This window comes from Camelus bactrianus, chromosome 1 (genome assembly GCF_048773025.1).
Source record: "Camelus bactrianus isolate YW-2024 breed Bactrian camel chromosome 1, ASM4877302v1, whole genome shotgun sequence".
Classification (NCBI taxonomy): Eukaryota; Metazoa; Chordata; class Mammalia; order Artiodactyla; family Camelidae; genus Camelus; species Camelus bactrianus.
In genome coordinates this window covers 13,738,888-13,754,737 of record NC_133539.1, presented here as the reverse complement: position 1 = coordinate 13,754,737, position 15,850 = coordinate 13,738,888, and the positions used below count along the sequence as shown (strand labels likewise).

The following is a 15,850-nucleotide window of genomic DNA, read 5'->3' as shown; positions in this document are numbered from 1 at the left end:
GATAACTTATGTGACTTAACTTACACGACTTGCCTTAAGTCCCACAGCTAATTTCATTAACAAGGTTGAGACAAACAGGTTATCTAAATCCAAGAACAGTGGTCCTCAGACAATGAGGCTTTGATAGTAACAACATGTTTATTGTATCATCCAGCAGAGGATACAAACACAAAACACTTCTTAATTTAAGGAGAATATGAAAACACCAGGCAATTCCTAGGGTACTACTACAAATACAACCTTCACCTACAGCAAAAACTAAGCCATTCATTCAATCATTTTGGTCATCATCCCAGTCTTTCTTCCCACTTGGAGGCTTGGGCCCACCAGCTGGTTTTGCCATGATGATCTGCAAAACAAAATCCACGAGTATACTTACAAACTCAAGCTTCAGAGTGAAGAGAAAGAGTATTTTTCTAGTAGCTTAATTCAGTACTAAGCAACCATCGCCAATGAGCAATCTGTTACACACTGCATACGAAACACTAGCATAATGTTTGTTAGCTTCCAGCAGTGACACTTTTCTGCTTTTGTGGACATCAACGGCAACTTAAAACTCACGCACATGACTGAAGGGCATTCTAAAACACGCAATTCAACAACCCAGCGAGCTCAATGTGAAAAATATTTGCATGCATCACTGGTATAAATCAGTCAGTTTGGCACCTGATTTGCTTTTTATATATGAGATTCATCTTGCCAACCATCTTTATCCCAATTTCCTTGTGGTTTAGGAGCTTTAGGTCCACCTGCCAGTTTTGCCATTATAATCTAAAATGGTCAATACATAAACATATCAACACTGAAATTTTCTAATACCTGTAAATGAGAACCATTCAAGTGCAGGAAGTATGTGTTCATAAACAAACAAACAAAAAAAAAAATCCAAGCACCTAACTGCCTGGAAACTCACATGCCAGAAGCCTCTAATTTATCTAGAATGCACTAACCCAGCATTTTCCAAGTATGACCACTTAGCATTTTTAAAGAATTTATGTTTGGGCCAAAAAAAGGGGAGGGTGGTAGCAGCTTTGGGCTCAAATAAATTTGGCATAAGTTCAAGTTAGTTGGCTTTCCTCAAAGAATTCTCAAATTCTGATATACACACTGAATCTCAAAAACAGATAGTATTCAGTGCTTCTCAAATGTATGATTAAGAGATCTTTCTGTATAACATCAAGGGGCTTAGCTTTTGTCTGAAACACCACAAACCGAAAAATATCTTCACCACCACCTTCAATGGATTTCCTACCCCCTTTAAGAAGCTTCTTTCTTTCCTTAAACCTAAACCTGAAATTCTTCGAATAACATTTTAGCAACTGAGGGTAAATTCAGGCTGAATTAAAGGCATTATGTATAATTTTAGAACCTAAGTATAGTTCAAGAAAAAAGTACCTAAAACAACAGTTATCAAACTTTAGTGGGCATCATAATCACCTGCAGGGCTTATTTAAAAAAGACTCTGGGCCTCTCTCCAGTTTCTGACTCAGTGGATCCTGGACTCTATTTTTAACAAGTACTTAGGTGATGTTGACACTACTGATTTGGGGACAATTTGAGAACTAGTGAAGTAAGCACTTGAAGAAAGATTAATCCAGCCCTACAACACTGTCCAGTGCTTAAAACTTGATGTACAAGTCCCTTTTCAGAATACATACAATACAAAATTAGGTACCACTATCTTAGAGTACAAGTTCATTATAGTAATACAAACTGGTTAATAAGTCAGATGGGGTCTTCAGATACGTTATTTTGCACACAGAGTGCCAAGGGCACCTAACAATGAACATTCTCCTAGGGTAAAACAAAACAGAGCCCTCTCAATTTAAAATCAAAATTCAGAAGCACCTGTGTGAGCAGGGCACTCAGTTATTAACAATATTGTCTTGCTTGGATAACAGTCAAAAAGTTCCTTAGGAACTTCCTCCATTACAATTTCTGTTTACTGCTTGCTTCAGTCTACTTAGCTTCTCCTGTCTCCTTCTATTTTTGGTCCTCCTTTTTATTCTTAGCCACATGTTAACTTACAGAATAAACATTTCATTAAAGCTCCCATTATCCTTGTTTAAAACTCGAAAAACATACTCTTTCCACTAAAAGCTATCTAATACACTGACATAAAAACACCCTACTAATAAATTCAGTACATGGACACCTGGCTTCTGTTTGATTATCTCCAGTGAGTTTGAACTGGATCTACAGTTCCATTTTTCATCATCTCACCTAGTAAAAAGTTCTTCCTTTACTGAAACGAAATTTATTTTGCTGTAATTACAACCAACCGGTCCTTACTATGCTGAGAGTAAGTCTAATTTCCTTTCCACTTCTATTTAAAATTTGCTTCTCCCAGGATTAACTTGGTATGATTTTCATTTAATGGATTTATACTGTGTCCCTATAGCAATTAAAATTTTCTACTAAGTATTTAAAAATAATTCATTTTTAAATAATCCTTTCTAGAATTTTGTAGGGAACTAGATTTCAGTAACTTTACTAGAAAACACATTTGGGACCATTAAATAAGGGCTGCTTGCACACAAACACCACAATACCATGAGAGTGAATCTGACAACTGAAATGGCTGTGTCCTGGACAGGCAGCGTACACACAGGGCTATGCCAGACACAGGGACGACTCATGTCTTGGAGCAGGATGACGCGAGATTTCATCATGCTAGTAAAGAGTGGCACATACGTAAAACTTATGAATTATTTATTTCTAGGGTTTTTCACTTAATATTCTTGGACTATGGTTGACTCGTGGGTAAGCTGAAACCACAGGAAGCAAAACCACTATACTGTAGTCTGCAATTTCTGCTTTGGGCTCTATGGCCCTTCCACATTCCATATTAATATTACACATTAGACTTCCTCTCCAGATTACTTGTACAAAGGGATTCTTAGGCTAGAAAGTCTTAAAAACTATGACTCTAAATCAGATTTGTTTTCCCCATTCCAGTTCCCAAATGGCAAAGGATTCTTTCACTGGAAAGATCTTCATTTTTAAATTGGCTGAAATACATTCAATACTATATTTCTATAACAGAAGAAAAAAAATACAAATTCTCTTTTTTTGGGGGGAGGGCATTTCACTTTGAATAGAACAAAAACCGTGCTATGTTCTAGTTCCATGAGAATATACTTTACACTATATAAAAATCAGTGTTTTTAAAGATCAAACTCTCACTTCTCACTCACCTGATCCACCCTGAGTACAGTGACGGCAGCATTAGTGGCCAGCTTAATAGCCCAGTATTTTCCCAGGTAAGTATCCAGAACACCAGCTTCCAACATGTCCTTCACAGCAGGAACTTCAGCCTGTCAACACAAAACTATCTTCATTCCTTCATGTTAAGTGTTTATGTGAAAATATTTATACTCAGTAATAGAAACACATGGCTACTTAAATAAAACTAGAACAAGTAGCCAGGAAAAAGCACTATCCTATATACACTATAAAACAAACTTGAATAAAACAGAAGGAAAACTAACATTCTCTGTTGGACAAACTATATAAAAGCTAATTGTTATGAAAATCATTTGCTTACAAATCAGAACATCTGATTTTCCTTTCAAGCCTATATGTATATTTTTAAGTTGTGGATTCCCAAAACAAAATAATCACAGAGTTCCCCTCCCCTCCAAATACCTCAATATCTAATCCAACATTTTTATTTCCTTCTTGATGCACTGCATAAAGTTTAGAGATTACTTCATTGGCCTTAACTCCAGAGTTTTCTGCCAGTGCCCGGGGAATAGCTTCAAATGCCTCAGCAAACTTCTTAATGGCATACTGTTCAAGTCCAGGGCATGTCTGAAACAAAAATGTGATTACTGAATTTTATTCAAGCAATGACAAGAACTCAGTTTATACAGAGAAAGCCATATACCTCTCCATATGACGTGATCTGTTTGGCTAACTCAATTTCTGTCGCTCCACCTCCGGGTACAAGACGTTTATCCTGCAACATGTAGTTTAAAAAAAAAAGTCACTAAGAAGCAGTTTCCACTTTCCTCATCTTTTTAGATTGTAGTACTCCACCAGACTAGTTTATAATCAATTACAAGTTTTATAAAATTCAAATTCCATTTACAAATTCCGTAAAAATGGAGTGCTTTGGACAGTTTTAATGCACATAATGTCTGGTATGTGAAAAAGGACCAAAGACAGGAATGGGACCATCACTGCACATTATCTGTATTTCCACAGATGCAGCATTAACGACAGTGCTGAAGCAACTGAAGGTACATACATCATCACAACTGAAAACTACCATAAACTATCTTTAAAATAGTTAAAAAAAAAAAAAAGACCTTGATTTGCTGTTTATTCCTTTGCATATTTCGTTTTAGAAAACTATCATATTCATCAGCAATGGACATTTAAATGCAGTCTTAAGAAAAAAGGTGCTTTGCTTTACATAAGCCATTGATTTTTTCATTTTGAAATTCTAAGAATGTTCAGCAGGCTGCCAGCCGTGTTTCTGAGGACTTACAAATTAAGGCTACTGCTAATACTGACCCTTGTGAGAACTTTGAAGGTATTAACACCATCATCTACAGCCCTTTCTACATCATCCATCAGATTGTCTGTAGAGCCTCGAAGCACTATGGTAGAAATGGCACCATCTTCCTTTTCTGTTAATAAATTACATATATTTGGAAATTAATGAAAGAAAACAAACACCCCACACTTCACATACTACATATATCTTACCATTACTACTTACCATGCTTAAAAACCACCACTTGTGTATCTCCAACCTCTGAGAGGTAAACACTGTCACAACGCCCCATTTCTTCAAGGACAGGAGGAGTCTGTGAGAAAATGACTCTTGTAATAAAAATAGTTCAAATAGGTTCAGCTACCTTTTAATACCCAGAACACATACCAATCTAGGAAGAGCTGTTGCACCAACTGTTTTACATAGTCTTCTGAGATCCCATTTTGAGTTCAGCCTTTGAAAAAAAACAAAGACCTTAATAGATGTTTTATTTCCATGAGATATCACAGTAAAATGCAGAGATTAAACAGGAAACTGTACACTGGGCCCCAATTCACATTCTTTTAACCCTGACGGTTCAAGCTCAGAATAGGTCTGGACTGCACTGTGCCAATCCAGTCACAGGTGTTTATGGCAGTAATCTAAAAATTGGGAGCGTTCAAGTCTCCATAGGATGTCAAGCTTATAGTTCTAAAACACTAAGGAACCCTGGTACATAGGACATTTTTGCTTTACTTTGGGCAACTGTGTTTTGTAAGAAAGCAAACAGCGATTTACTCTGCATGTCATACTAGGTTATAGGACAGGTTGGAATGCGTATGGATTTAAAGTTATGTTCCTGACCCCACACTCTAGCTGACAGTGTGTATCAGGCTTGTGTCTGGTCTCTTAGGCTTTTCCTCTTGCCTGGAATGCTCTTCCCTCTTCAATTAACATCTGTTGACTGGTCCGTCAGCTCTCAGTCTAAATAAGTCTTCTCAGAGGTGCTTCCTGTCCCCGTAGATCAAGTTAAGTCCTCTTGCTATGTGATCTAATACGTTATATACGTTCCCCATTAACAGTCCTCATGGTGTGCTGAATTTGTCCAGTGTTTCACCACCCAAAAGCTATTTACAATCTAGGTTAACAGAATGCATCTCTCTCTTACCTCACCAACATGATATTGTATTTGTTTGCGTAATGAAGAGCCATGTCTGCCACTTTGCCACCTGTTACTACGACGTTTGCACCAGTATCAGCGATCGCTTTGACTTGCGCATCCATGAGATTCTCTTCTCCCTTACTGAAGTTCATCAGTTCTTCAGCAGTCTTTATCAATACAGTTCCCTAGCAAAACAAGCAAGGATTTTCTTTAAAAGCCATCTCACACTCTGGTGTTCAAAGTCACAGAATAACATTTTACTGAAGAAATAACTTAAAAGATCTGGGAGGAAACATGAAGATAAATATGCACATATTACAAAGCAGAATACAAAAATCTATGGAATTAACAGAAATTCTGCTCACTCCTAGATCAACTCTCCCCCAAATCCCAAAACTGATACATCTGCTCTCTGACAGGCACTTTGGTGGAAAAACTGGAGAAGTACTGCACTTTTAGATACACGAGGCAGGTGTCCCGGCATGTGTGTTTTGATAAATGTCAACTAGTACCAAAGCAACGTTGTGGGTCTCAAACATCTTCTAAACTGTGGACTAAATGACCAGCTCCATCCCTCACCCCAAGCCTGTGAAACTATTAAAACCATCAAGAACTCAGACTTCAAAAACCGTAGGGATAAAATCAGCAGTGACCTATAAACGTATATATCAAACTTCTTAAAATGTATTTTTAAAAACAAACTTCAAATTACAAGTTATTAACTTCAAAGTACATTAGCATGTTTCTGTTTTAGGATGCTACAGAATTTCAACATTTTAAAAAATATTTTAATGAACAGCACAAACACTTATATTCTCTTCAGTGAACATTTAACTTGCTCAATGTGTAAAACTAGAAGTCAACAGCTGTATATTAGTATATAAACAATACTGCCACCACCAAATGTTTCAAATTTTTATTTCCTATTTGAATTAGATATTCAAACACAAGTCTGATTAAAAACACATAACCCTGCAGTTTTCAATAACTATGTAGTATCCACTGGTTTAAGAGTAAACTCTACCTCAAAACTTACTTTAGAATCACAGAACTACCTGAAAAAGCAACCTCAAATTTTTACTACTTCAAGGTTCTGAAACCTACATACCTTAGTTTCCGTTATCATGCCATCAAAAGGACAAGAGTACACTGCTATTTTTGCATCTTTGACAGATGTTATATCACCTTCAGTTTCCTTCTTAAAAACCATGCCATGCAATACTGAAGAGGAATAGACACCAGAGCCCTAAAAAGTCGGGTAACAAAATCACCAATGATTTCATGAAAATAATATCAGGGCTAAGTTACTGATTCTGCATGCACCAAAAAATATTTGTTTTTAAATAAGGTAAAACACCAAGGTGGTAACTCCTGGGGATGAGTAGGGTGGTGGACACAAAGCACAACAGTTTGCTCAATGAAGGAATCACTGTGGGAATGAGCCACTATTATAGTTGGGGGTCCTTCAGTGTATGGGAAAGAATCAAAGCCAGAGAACAACTGCTCTAAGCCATTCATTCACCCAGTAGTTGGTGCTAGTGTACCAGGCAAAGCCAGTCCTGGGGACAGAACAGAGATCAGAGCCAAATTTCTGATCTCACAAGCTTACCATGTACTGGGGAAGGGGAGGTAGGATATGGAGAAAGTCAGAAAACACAAAGCATATGTATAAACACACACACACTTATAGCTAACAGTTACTCAGGCTAAACTCAACTACATTAACTTAATTATCACGTATCAATGCATAGCACCACTAAAATGACAAGTTTTACTGTATCAAGCACAGACATTTTTATTAAAACCATACTCTTATTTCAGTACTAAAATTAAAAGTGTGAATTTTATTATTATAGAGCAACAGAACAATTTCCATCTCATTCAAAACTGCCTTCTAAGCTGACTGTTATAAGTCAGCATATACAAAGAATGCAAAGTTACTGTTTATGTACTATTCTCAACCTTCCAGCTGTCATGGAAAAATGATTTAACAAGATAATACATTGATGTACATTTAAATTTAGTAGTAGTATTACAACCTAGCAATAGAGATCCAAAATGTCACAATGAAAGCAGAGAGTCCTAAGTGTCTAAGACCTACAAGGCAAAATTTAGATTAACAGATTTGTTTTTTGGGGGGTGGGGAATTGAACATATGTAAGTAACATAAATGCATTTTCTAAACTTACCAAAATCTTACAAATTCTGATGTTATCAACATTGAAATGGCCGGAATCAGGAAAAATAGATACTGTTAAGAAAACAAGATGTGTCAAAGATGTACCGGAATAAAAGAGATAACATCTTAATCACATTAAGACACTTTTATTTTGGATCTTCTCATTTACTGATATTTACTCACCACACGCCTGAGCAATAAGCTTGGCCAGAAACACTTCATTACCATACTGTTTACTCATCACAGACGTATGAAGCAGAGATGCCACTTCGTCAACATCCCGAAGATTTTTTGCAGAACAACATACTAAGTCAGGAAGAATCTCATGGGCTTTCCTGCAGGCTATTTCATAACCTTCTATGACCTTAAATGTAAAGAGCAAAAACGTTTCTTCTAAAGACATAATTTTGACATAACTTAGTGTAGCTTATTTTGGTAACCCAGTGAATACGGTATTTACTTTCAATATAAAAAGACATAGCATACATCCAGAGTAACATTCACAGCAGAGCCTGCTAGTTAAGAATGCAGGCTTTGGAGACAGCATAAATTTGAATCCTGTCACTTACTAGCTACTTGAACAAGATTTTTCTACTTAAGACTCACTTTTCTTATCCAAAACAAAATGGGATTAATTTAATAGGCCTCACTCATAAAGTTCTTGTAAAGAAAGAATGAGATACCGCACGTTAAGCATATGCACTACAATGCCTGGCACAGAGAAGACTGCTCAATATTAGCTATTACACCACAGTAATGACTTTTATTTAAATTTGAAACAATAGGTACATATACACAGGCAAAAATAAAATAAGAGTATAACACAAACACTTGCCTCTGAAACTGACAGGCCAATTCTCAGCAGCTCTTCAGCTAACTCCAGAAGAGCTCCAGCAAAAACCAGAACAAAGTTTGTGCCATCCCCAACCTCCTGCTCTTGCATGTGAGAGGCCATTACTATCATTTTTGCAGCAGGATGCTGGACCTGGTAGAAGGGGTATGAATTTAAATACCAAGTTAAAAATTTGATCTCCCAAGCAATATAGAATTGTTCATTTCCATTTGTTCTTAAATTAATAGACTCCAATCTCCCTGTGGGCCAGGTGATGACACTGCTACACACTACTTACAGTGTGGTCACCAGAAGACAGTCCAAGTCCTCCTATGTCTATCAGCACAAAAGCATCACTATATATAAAAATAACTTCAATGGTCACTTTTTTAAATGGTCAAACATCCAGTATGTACATCTACATATGTAAAGTTTAGAACATTATTGTATTTTCACTAAATAAAAAAACAAAGTAATTCCAACCATTATATCTAAGGCATTTCTTAAAAAAAGGCTTCAGAAGCGCTAAAATAGATGACATTTAACTTGGTCAACAAGTCTCAAGTCTATGTATATTCCCATCATAAGGGGTTATCAATTACGATTTTAAAAAAGAGGGATACAAAATATTTCCTAAAAAAAAGTGTATCAAAACTTTAAATGGTCTTTCCTTAGGAGTTAGATGCTTTTTAAGAAATAAGGAGTAACAACTGACAGGAGTGAGAACAAAAAAGCTGACACTACAGTTTGTTATGAAGACGGTCTCCCTGTCATATTTGAGTAACATATGTCCTGAGAACATCACAGACTACAGCATTAACCTTCACCGTGACAAGTCCCTCCACAAATACTTAGTAGAATTAAATTTGCTTTGCTCAACATTATTAAAGATTATAACCTATCTGTAGAGTTTTGTTTAAAAGGATTAAATTCTGGTGCTTTAAGAGCTAAGTTCAGGGAAACTCCAGGAGGTGGAACATATCCTCCAATTACAAAGCAGCTGGCTGAGGAATGGTTGTGTGTGTGTGTTCAGATGCCAGACTGCCCTCCTCACTCTGCTGGCATTATCTATTCTGCAGACTCTATAACATCAACACTAGCAGGTGAACAAAATTCCACCAACTGTTTTATTTTCACAAAGACAAACAAATGGTTTAAAAGAGAAACAAAAAACCACTATTTTTAAGAACCAGTTGTTTCTACATAATGCAATAATTTACTCTAGCGTCATTATGTAGAACAAAACAACATTCAACATGATATGATTATAAGCAAATATACTTTTATCACAAGTCTCTAGATAAATTAGTAATTTAGGAGGTTTTCTTTAATTTGAGTTGCTAGAATGTTACACATAAAGAGGACTATAATTAGGAAAATCTGTATAATAAATTGTCAAGCTGGGGGGAAAAACCATTATTATCCAGTCTGAAATAAGAGGTTTCTTTACGTTAAAATATACTGAATTTCTGCTGTCACCAAAACATTTCTTGGCTTAAAACAAAAACAAAAACTTACTTCTAGCTCTCTTAAAATAGTTGCTGCATCATTTGTCACAAACAACTTCTCCAGGTGGTTGATAACCATTTTGTTCATTCCTTAAAAATAAGTTAGAAAAAGAAACCCACTATGATTCAAACCCTTCTCCAAATACCCCAGGGAAATCTAGTCAAGAAATGTAACTGTATCCATTCCTTAAAATAACTCTGTGAGAACTCAACACATACTATCTATTCTCTAAGATGAACTCATAGCCCTACTGCTTTCCCTGATTGCACAGCTGTATTATTTCTTCCCCTTTTAATCTATTACATTGTTTACTAGGGAGGATGCCAATTTTGGCACATTTTTATTTGATAAATACAAATTATATTAACATGTGCAAAGACTAAAATAATCTACTTAAAAGTATATTTACTTTTTTGCTTATTCCATAAATCTGTTATCAAGTAATTCAGTTGATGGTAGGAGGCAAGAGAAAATTCTTCTCCGTTAAATTATTACATAAGTTCATGTAAAAGAACTTCCACATCTGTAACAATAAACATTACATACTATCTCAATGGGGAAAGCACTGTAATTTTTCTACCCTCTCAATATGACAAAAAGTAACATTCTGATTCCCACTTTTCTAAAAGGATCTGAATTGCTGATTAACGATCACTGTACTGGTGTCACTGAACTATGAATTTTCAAAGCCATACTGCATTATGGCTAACTCTCAATTTACATATAACATCCCCAGAATAAGTCTGAAAGAGCTAGTACACAAAATTCTCTTATTGTACCTCTGAAAACATGAATTAAGAAATTACCATTAGGCCCATATGCTGTACGAGTTGTCTGAGCCAGCTCCTTGCAAGCCTGTATATTCCTGTACACAGCCTCTTCTAATCCTGAAAAATGCTGTAAAAGAAAACTTCTGATTAGACAGGACAGTGAAACACAGTAATTCTTCATCTGTAAAATGGGATAATAAAATAGTACTTGCCTCAGAGGACTGTTAAGACTATTAAGCAAGACTTATGTCTGTAAAGCATGGTGATTGGTATTCACAAATGATCCAGAAATGTACTCACTATTTGAACGAATAAAAAATGACATTTTTAGGGACCATGGGTACCTACTTACACATTAAAACACAAAGCCGGTAATTTTTTAAAATGTAGTGAAAACTGCAAGGGAAGAGTGCTAACACTGATTAAAGAAGGCATATGAGCTATTACAGAGAAAAATACCTTTTTAGAGATTATCAGTACTTTCAAAAGTTGAACTGCGGTATGAATATTTGCTGTGTTAGAACCTGAGCACTGTAAAGCCAGCAGTTCTATATTCACTGGGAAGTAATGTATCTGTCCCATAAATGTTTAGGGACTAAAGCACACAGATTCTGAACACTCTCTTGCAACTGCAACACAATTCCAACATGTACATACTGAAAATGCTCAATTACTCACAGTACTAAAATTCTCAAATTTTACCCTGGACTTCTTTTAGTCTTGGAATTTAACTGTGATCTCAAGATAACTTTCAAGAGCCAACTGTTCACGTGAACATTTTTCTAGAGCTGCTTTGCCCAATATAGTAGCCACTAGCCACAAATGGCTATTTAAATTTTAAGCAATTAAAGTTAAAAATTCATTTCTTCAATTACACTAGGCACAGTTCAAGTGCCCAGAAGTTACATGTGGCTAATGGATAGCATATACCGAACATTTCCAGCATTGCAGAAACAGACAACACTGTTACGAAGTGTAAGGAGTGTCTTTTTAATAGTCATAAAAGGGACTGTGATCCAAACAAGGTTAACAATCACTGCTTTTAGAAGTGTTTTCAGAGCCACAGGTTGAACTCCAGCATTTAGTCTGACCTTCTGCCTTACATCATTGTTTTCCTCTACCTCCGTTCTCTGAAGAAGTCACCTCTGATCATAAATCAGACCCTATCAAACCCTTCAACTATTTCCCATCACTCTTAGGATAAAATGTAAATCCCTTGTCAGGGATACAAGCCCCTGAACACTCTAACTCTGACCTACTGATATAAATTCATCTCTTACCATTTCTGTCTTCCTTTGGTAAGCTTCAGCTTCATCACCTTTCTCACTGTTGTCTTTTAAGAGGTCAAAGTCATTCCATCTTCAGGGTCTTGGTGCTTACTGGTCCCTCAGCCTGGAACACTTCTGCCTTTAATCTTGGCTGTTCTGCTACTAAGCACCAGGCTGAAAGTTCTTTCCTGAAAATTGTTCTATCTGCAGCAGCACCGCCCTTCCTCCTCTTTTTTTTTTTTTTTTGGAGGCAGACTCTTATTTCCTTTATCATTATTTGAAATCACCCTTCTTGTTTATTTGATCATTTACTATTTCTGCCTCAGAAGAATAAAAACTACAGAAAGTTTTCAGCCTGACTTAAAAAATATCATTTTAATCAAAACTTTTCCACCAATATTTGCACTAACTCTTGTTATTTACTACACTCATGTTATCCCAAAAGTGCATCCTTCCAACAAGAACCTAGTTTCCTAAAATCGTTACCATAATTGGAGCCATATTGATGGCTTTAAGCAAGCACAGAAAATCTGGGAGACAAAGAAACACAAGAGATACATTTCTCAGTAGTGCTTTAAGATGTTTTTTCAAAAACCGTGCCTTTTAAATTACGTTCCAGGTCTCCCCATAAAACAAAACAGTTTTATTTAGGCCAGGATATCACTTACCCTGTGGTTTACAACTCTGGTCGTTACAACTCTTTTCGTCCGGCTCCTCAATTTAAAGATGAAGAAACCAAGACCCAGAGGAATCAATTTTACACCAAGCTAGCTAACCTAAGTTGGGACCAGAACCCATTCGGATTTAACTAGTGTTTCTCCTGCTATAATGCACTACTTCTGCGAATTAAACGGGGGAGCCCTCTGCTGCTCATTTGGGAAGAAGCTGCCAAGTACTGGTCCTTGGCCCTCTCCTCTCCGGACCACCGACTCCGTGAACTGTGTTAGTCGGCTTCGCAGTCCCCAAAGCAGGTTCACCCGGTTCACCCTCATACTACCCTTCAGGTTGGTGAGCTTCATCAGCCCCGTTTTAAGGAAGGAGGGAAAGTGCACGAGAGGCCTTACTCCAGTCCGGCTAGGAAGTATGAAACGCAAACCCAGCAGCCTCGTCCCTCACCCGCCGCCTCTCTTCCCACCACCCTCTCCGGAGTGGGTAAAGAACCGAAAGGCCCGCAGGCCTCCGCGGCCGAGCCCCCGCAAGAACACCTCCCTTTCTGGAATCTTCTCTCCTCCGACCGCTGTGCCGGGGGAGCACGCCCGGCCCGTTAGTAGGCCCTTCTCCTTCACTGCGGCCGCCCGCAGCCTTACGCCGACTCTCCCACCTCACTCCCCCTTCCTCCATTCCTTACCTTCGCTCCTTCCTTGAGCATCTGGGCAAAGCCCGGGGCCTTGGGGACGTGAAGCGCCATGGCCACTCTGCAAGGAGCCGTTCACGCGCCCGCTCGGAAGACGCCGCAGGAAGCGAGAGGCGCGCACAGCCTCCTGGGAACGTAGCGTACGGCGGCCTCACGCTCTTCCTCTCCAGCCGGGCCCGCCCCTTCCCCTAGCCGCCTGGTTTGAAGCCTCGCGAGAAGTAGCAGTTCGCGCCGCCAGAACTGAATTGACGATCCTCGATCTGGTCGATCGATCGGGCGGGTAGCGGGGCTCGCCTTCCGTTTTCCGGCGAACGCGCGTCCAGGCTGTCCGGCCACAGTGGCTCGCTGCTGGTTATTCTCTTTTCTTGGACCCTGCGGTTGGGACGCTTGTTTTGCCAGTTCTGAACTGGAAGCTAAGCTTTCTAAGATTAACTTGCGTGTAATCTTCCAGACCCACCCATATTATTAGGGCTGGTGTTTCCCTTCCCCCTTCTTCCCCAAGGCAGAGCAGTTGTCTCCACCCCCCTAAATCTGTAGGTGGGCTTCGGCTGTGACTTGGGCACTGTGGGGAGCGCTGGGGACTTGAAGGTGTTAATTAAAATCTGTAAGGGTCACTGCGTCCTGAGTGCTCATACGTGCCAGGCTCTGTTAATTGCTTTACGTGCGGTATTAGCTAATGGTCAGTCGTAACGAGTTAAATCTGATTGCTTCCAGTTGATAGAAAGGGAATCCGGAATTTAAAAACGGTAATTTGTACAAGATCATAGCGCTAGCCATGTGAAAGCCAGGGTTCATACCAGATTAGGTATAATATAATACCTAATTATATTACTATTTTCTGCTTTCTCTTGGACATACTAATCCCTTTTACTTTACCACAGATCTTTAAAACCTGACCTCTGTGTCTTCCCACATCAACATGTGGCTGATTTCAAAGTGACTGAATGTTAGAATAATTTTAAGAATGATTTCACGCAGAGAGTGGTACTAGCTCAGTGGTTGAACGCATGCTTAACATGCACGAGGTCCTGGTTTCAGCCCCCACAGTACCTCCATTAAAAACAAACAAAATCATTCCTTAAAAAAAAAACAACAAAAAAAGAATTTCACACTATGAAAGTAATCCACTCTCTTTGTAGAAGGTAACATGAAACAAAAAGCAGAACGTTTGGCTTGACTTTTGTTCTTGGGTACTTGCAAATAACTTATTTTCCTTAAATTGGGACAGATTTAATGTGCCTTAAGGAATAATCACATGTGTCAAGTGTATTAGTTATAACTTTTACAGTGAGCACTTAAAATACATAATTATTAAAATAAAAACTACTTTTTGCTACTTCAAATCAAATGGTATGTGAACTATTTGTTGGGAAACATTACAAGAGATCAGTGATTCTCAAAGTGTGGTCCAGGGACAACACAAGATCTCATGGATTAGCTAAGAAACAAGTAAAAATTCATCTAACTCAGCACTGCTTACAAACATAATCAACACAAAATAAAACTGAAAGGGATTAAAAATGAAACCAAATCTTGAATCATAGAAAATAACCTGAATATAAAACTATAGCTGAATCAAGTTTCCATGGAAAGTTTATAATAAAAATTGATCTTAATTTTAGTAAATTAAAAAGGAAAGGATTGAAATCAAAATCTTTTTGGTAATTTATCAAGAATAACATTAATTTAAGTGCTAAGAAGAATGCTTTTTAGATGGAAATTCGTTGATTTTGTATTGTTTGGGTTAAACTGTGTATTCATAATTACAGAATCACAGCATCGTGGGCAACATTTCCAATGGATCCTAATAGTAGGTCAAGTATTCTTTGCCCAGAATAGAAAATAAGTGCAAGTCCTTACTGTGGCTTTGAGGCCTCGGTTCTGGTTCCTGCTTCTCTCACTGCATCTTTGCCCTCTTGGCCTTCCTCTCAGTCTTTTGGTCCCAATAGCCTGAATAGTTCATCCTGTCTTCTGCCTAAGGGTCTTAGCCTCTGCTGTTCTCTACCTAGAATGCTCTTTTGCCCCCTTTTGGCTGAGTTAGTTCTACTTTAGTAAACAGACACTTCGGCTATAAAAGCTTCAATGACTCCCAAAGTCATTCTCACAGCTTCTGTGCTTCTCCTTCAGAGCACTTAGCAGAGTTGTAATGATTAAAAAATTAGTTACCATTTTTCCCAGCTGGTAGGATTGCATGGAGTAGAGACTTAATGGATGGCTGAGAGCGTGCCCAGAGAAGAAGACCAAAGAATCGAGAGATGAGGTCTCTATTTGTCCCTTGCAGACATAGGTGCTG

At 38.0% G+C, this 15,850-nt stretch overlaps 1 protein-coding gene across 2 annotated transcripts; it reads right to left on the bottom strand.

Annotated features, from left to right (window-relative positions):
• Positions 1-119: 119 nt before the first annotated feature.
• On the bottom strand, positions 120-13,709 carry CCT8 (chaperonin containing TCP1 subunit 8). Of its 2 annotated transcripts, XM_010956614.3 has the most exons (16): positions 13,552-13,709; positions 10,972-11,062; positions 10,175-10,254; positions 8,660-8,809; positions 8,008-8,188; positions 7,835-7,896; positions 6,754-6,891; positions 5,652-5,830; positions 4,892-4,958; positions 4,730-4,817; positions 4,522-4,637; positions 3,890-3,961; positions 3,649-3,813; positions 3,198-3,317; positions 667-771; positions 120-349 (listed from the first exon to the last, which is right to left on the bottom strand). In XM_010956614.3, the coding sequence occupies exons 1-15, from the start codon at positions 13,609-13,611 to the stop codon at positions 679-681; spliced, it is 1,662 nt and encodes a 553-aa protein (XP_010954916.1). In that variant the 5' UTR covers positions 13,612-13,709; the 3' UTR covers positions 120-349; positions 667-678. The 2 variants fall into 2 exon arrangements, with proteins under 2 accessions (XP_010954916.1, XP_010954917.1); XM_010956615.3 differs by lacking the exon at positions 667-771.
• Between the last annotated feature and the right edge of the window lie 2,141 nt (positions 13,710-15,850).

What these genes read in the sequence shown, in the direction of transcription:
- CCT8 (XM_010956614.3), bottom strand. Translation starts at nt 13,611, where the DNA reads ATGGCGCTTCACGTCCCCAAGGCCCCGGGCTTTGCCCAGATGCTCAAG. An exon ending in TTGGCCTGTCAGTTTCAGAG is followed by an intron (nt 8,189 to 8,659) that starts GCAAGTGTTTGT and finishes TTTACATTTAAG; the next exon opens with GTCATAGAAGGTTATGAAAT. An exon ending in AGTGGTGGTTTTTAAGCATG is followed by an intron (nt 4,638 to 4,729) that starts GTAAGTAGTAAT and finishes ATTTATTAACAG; the next exon opens with AAAAGGAAGATGGTGCCATT.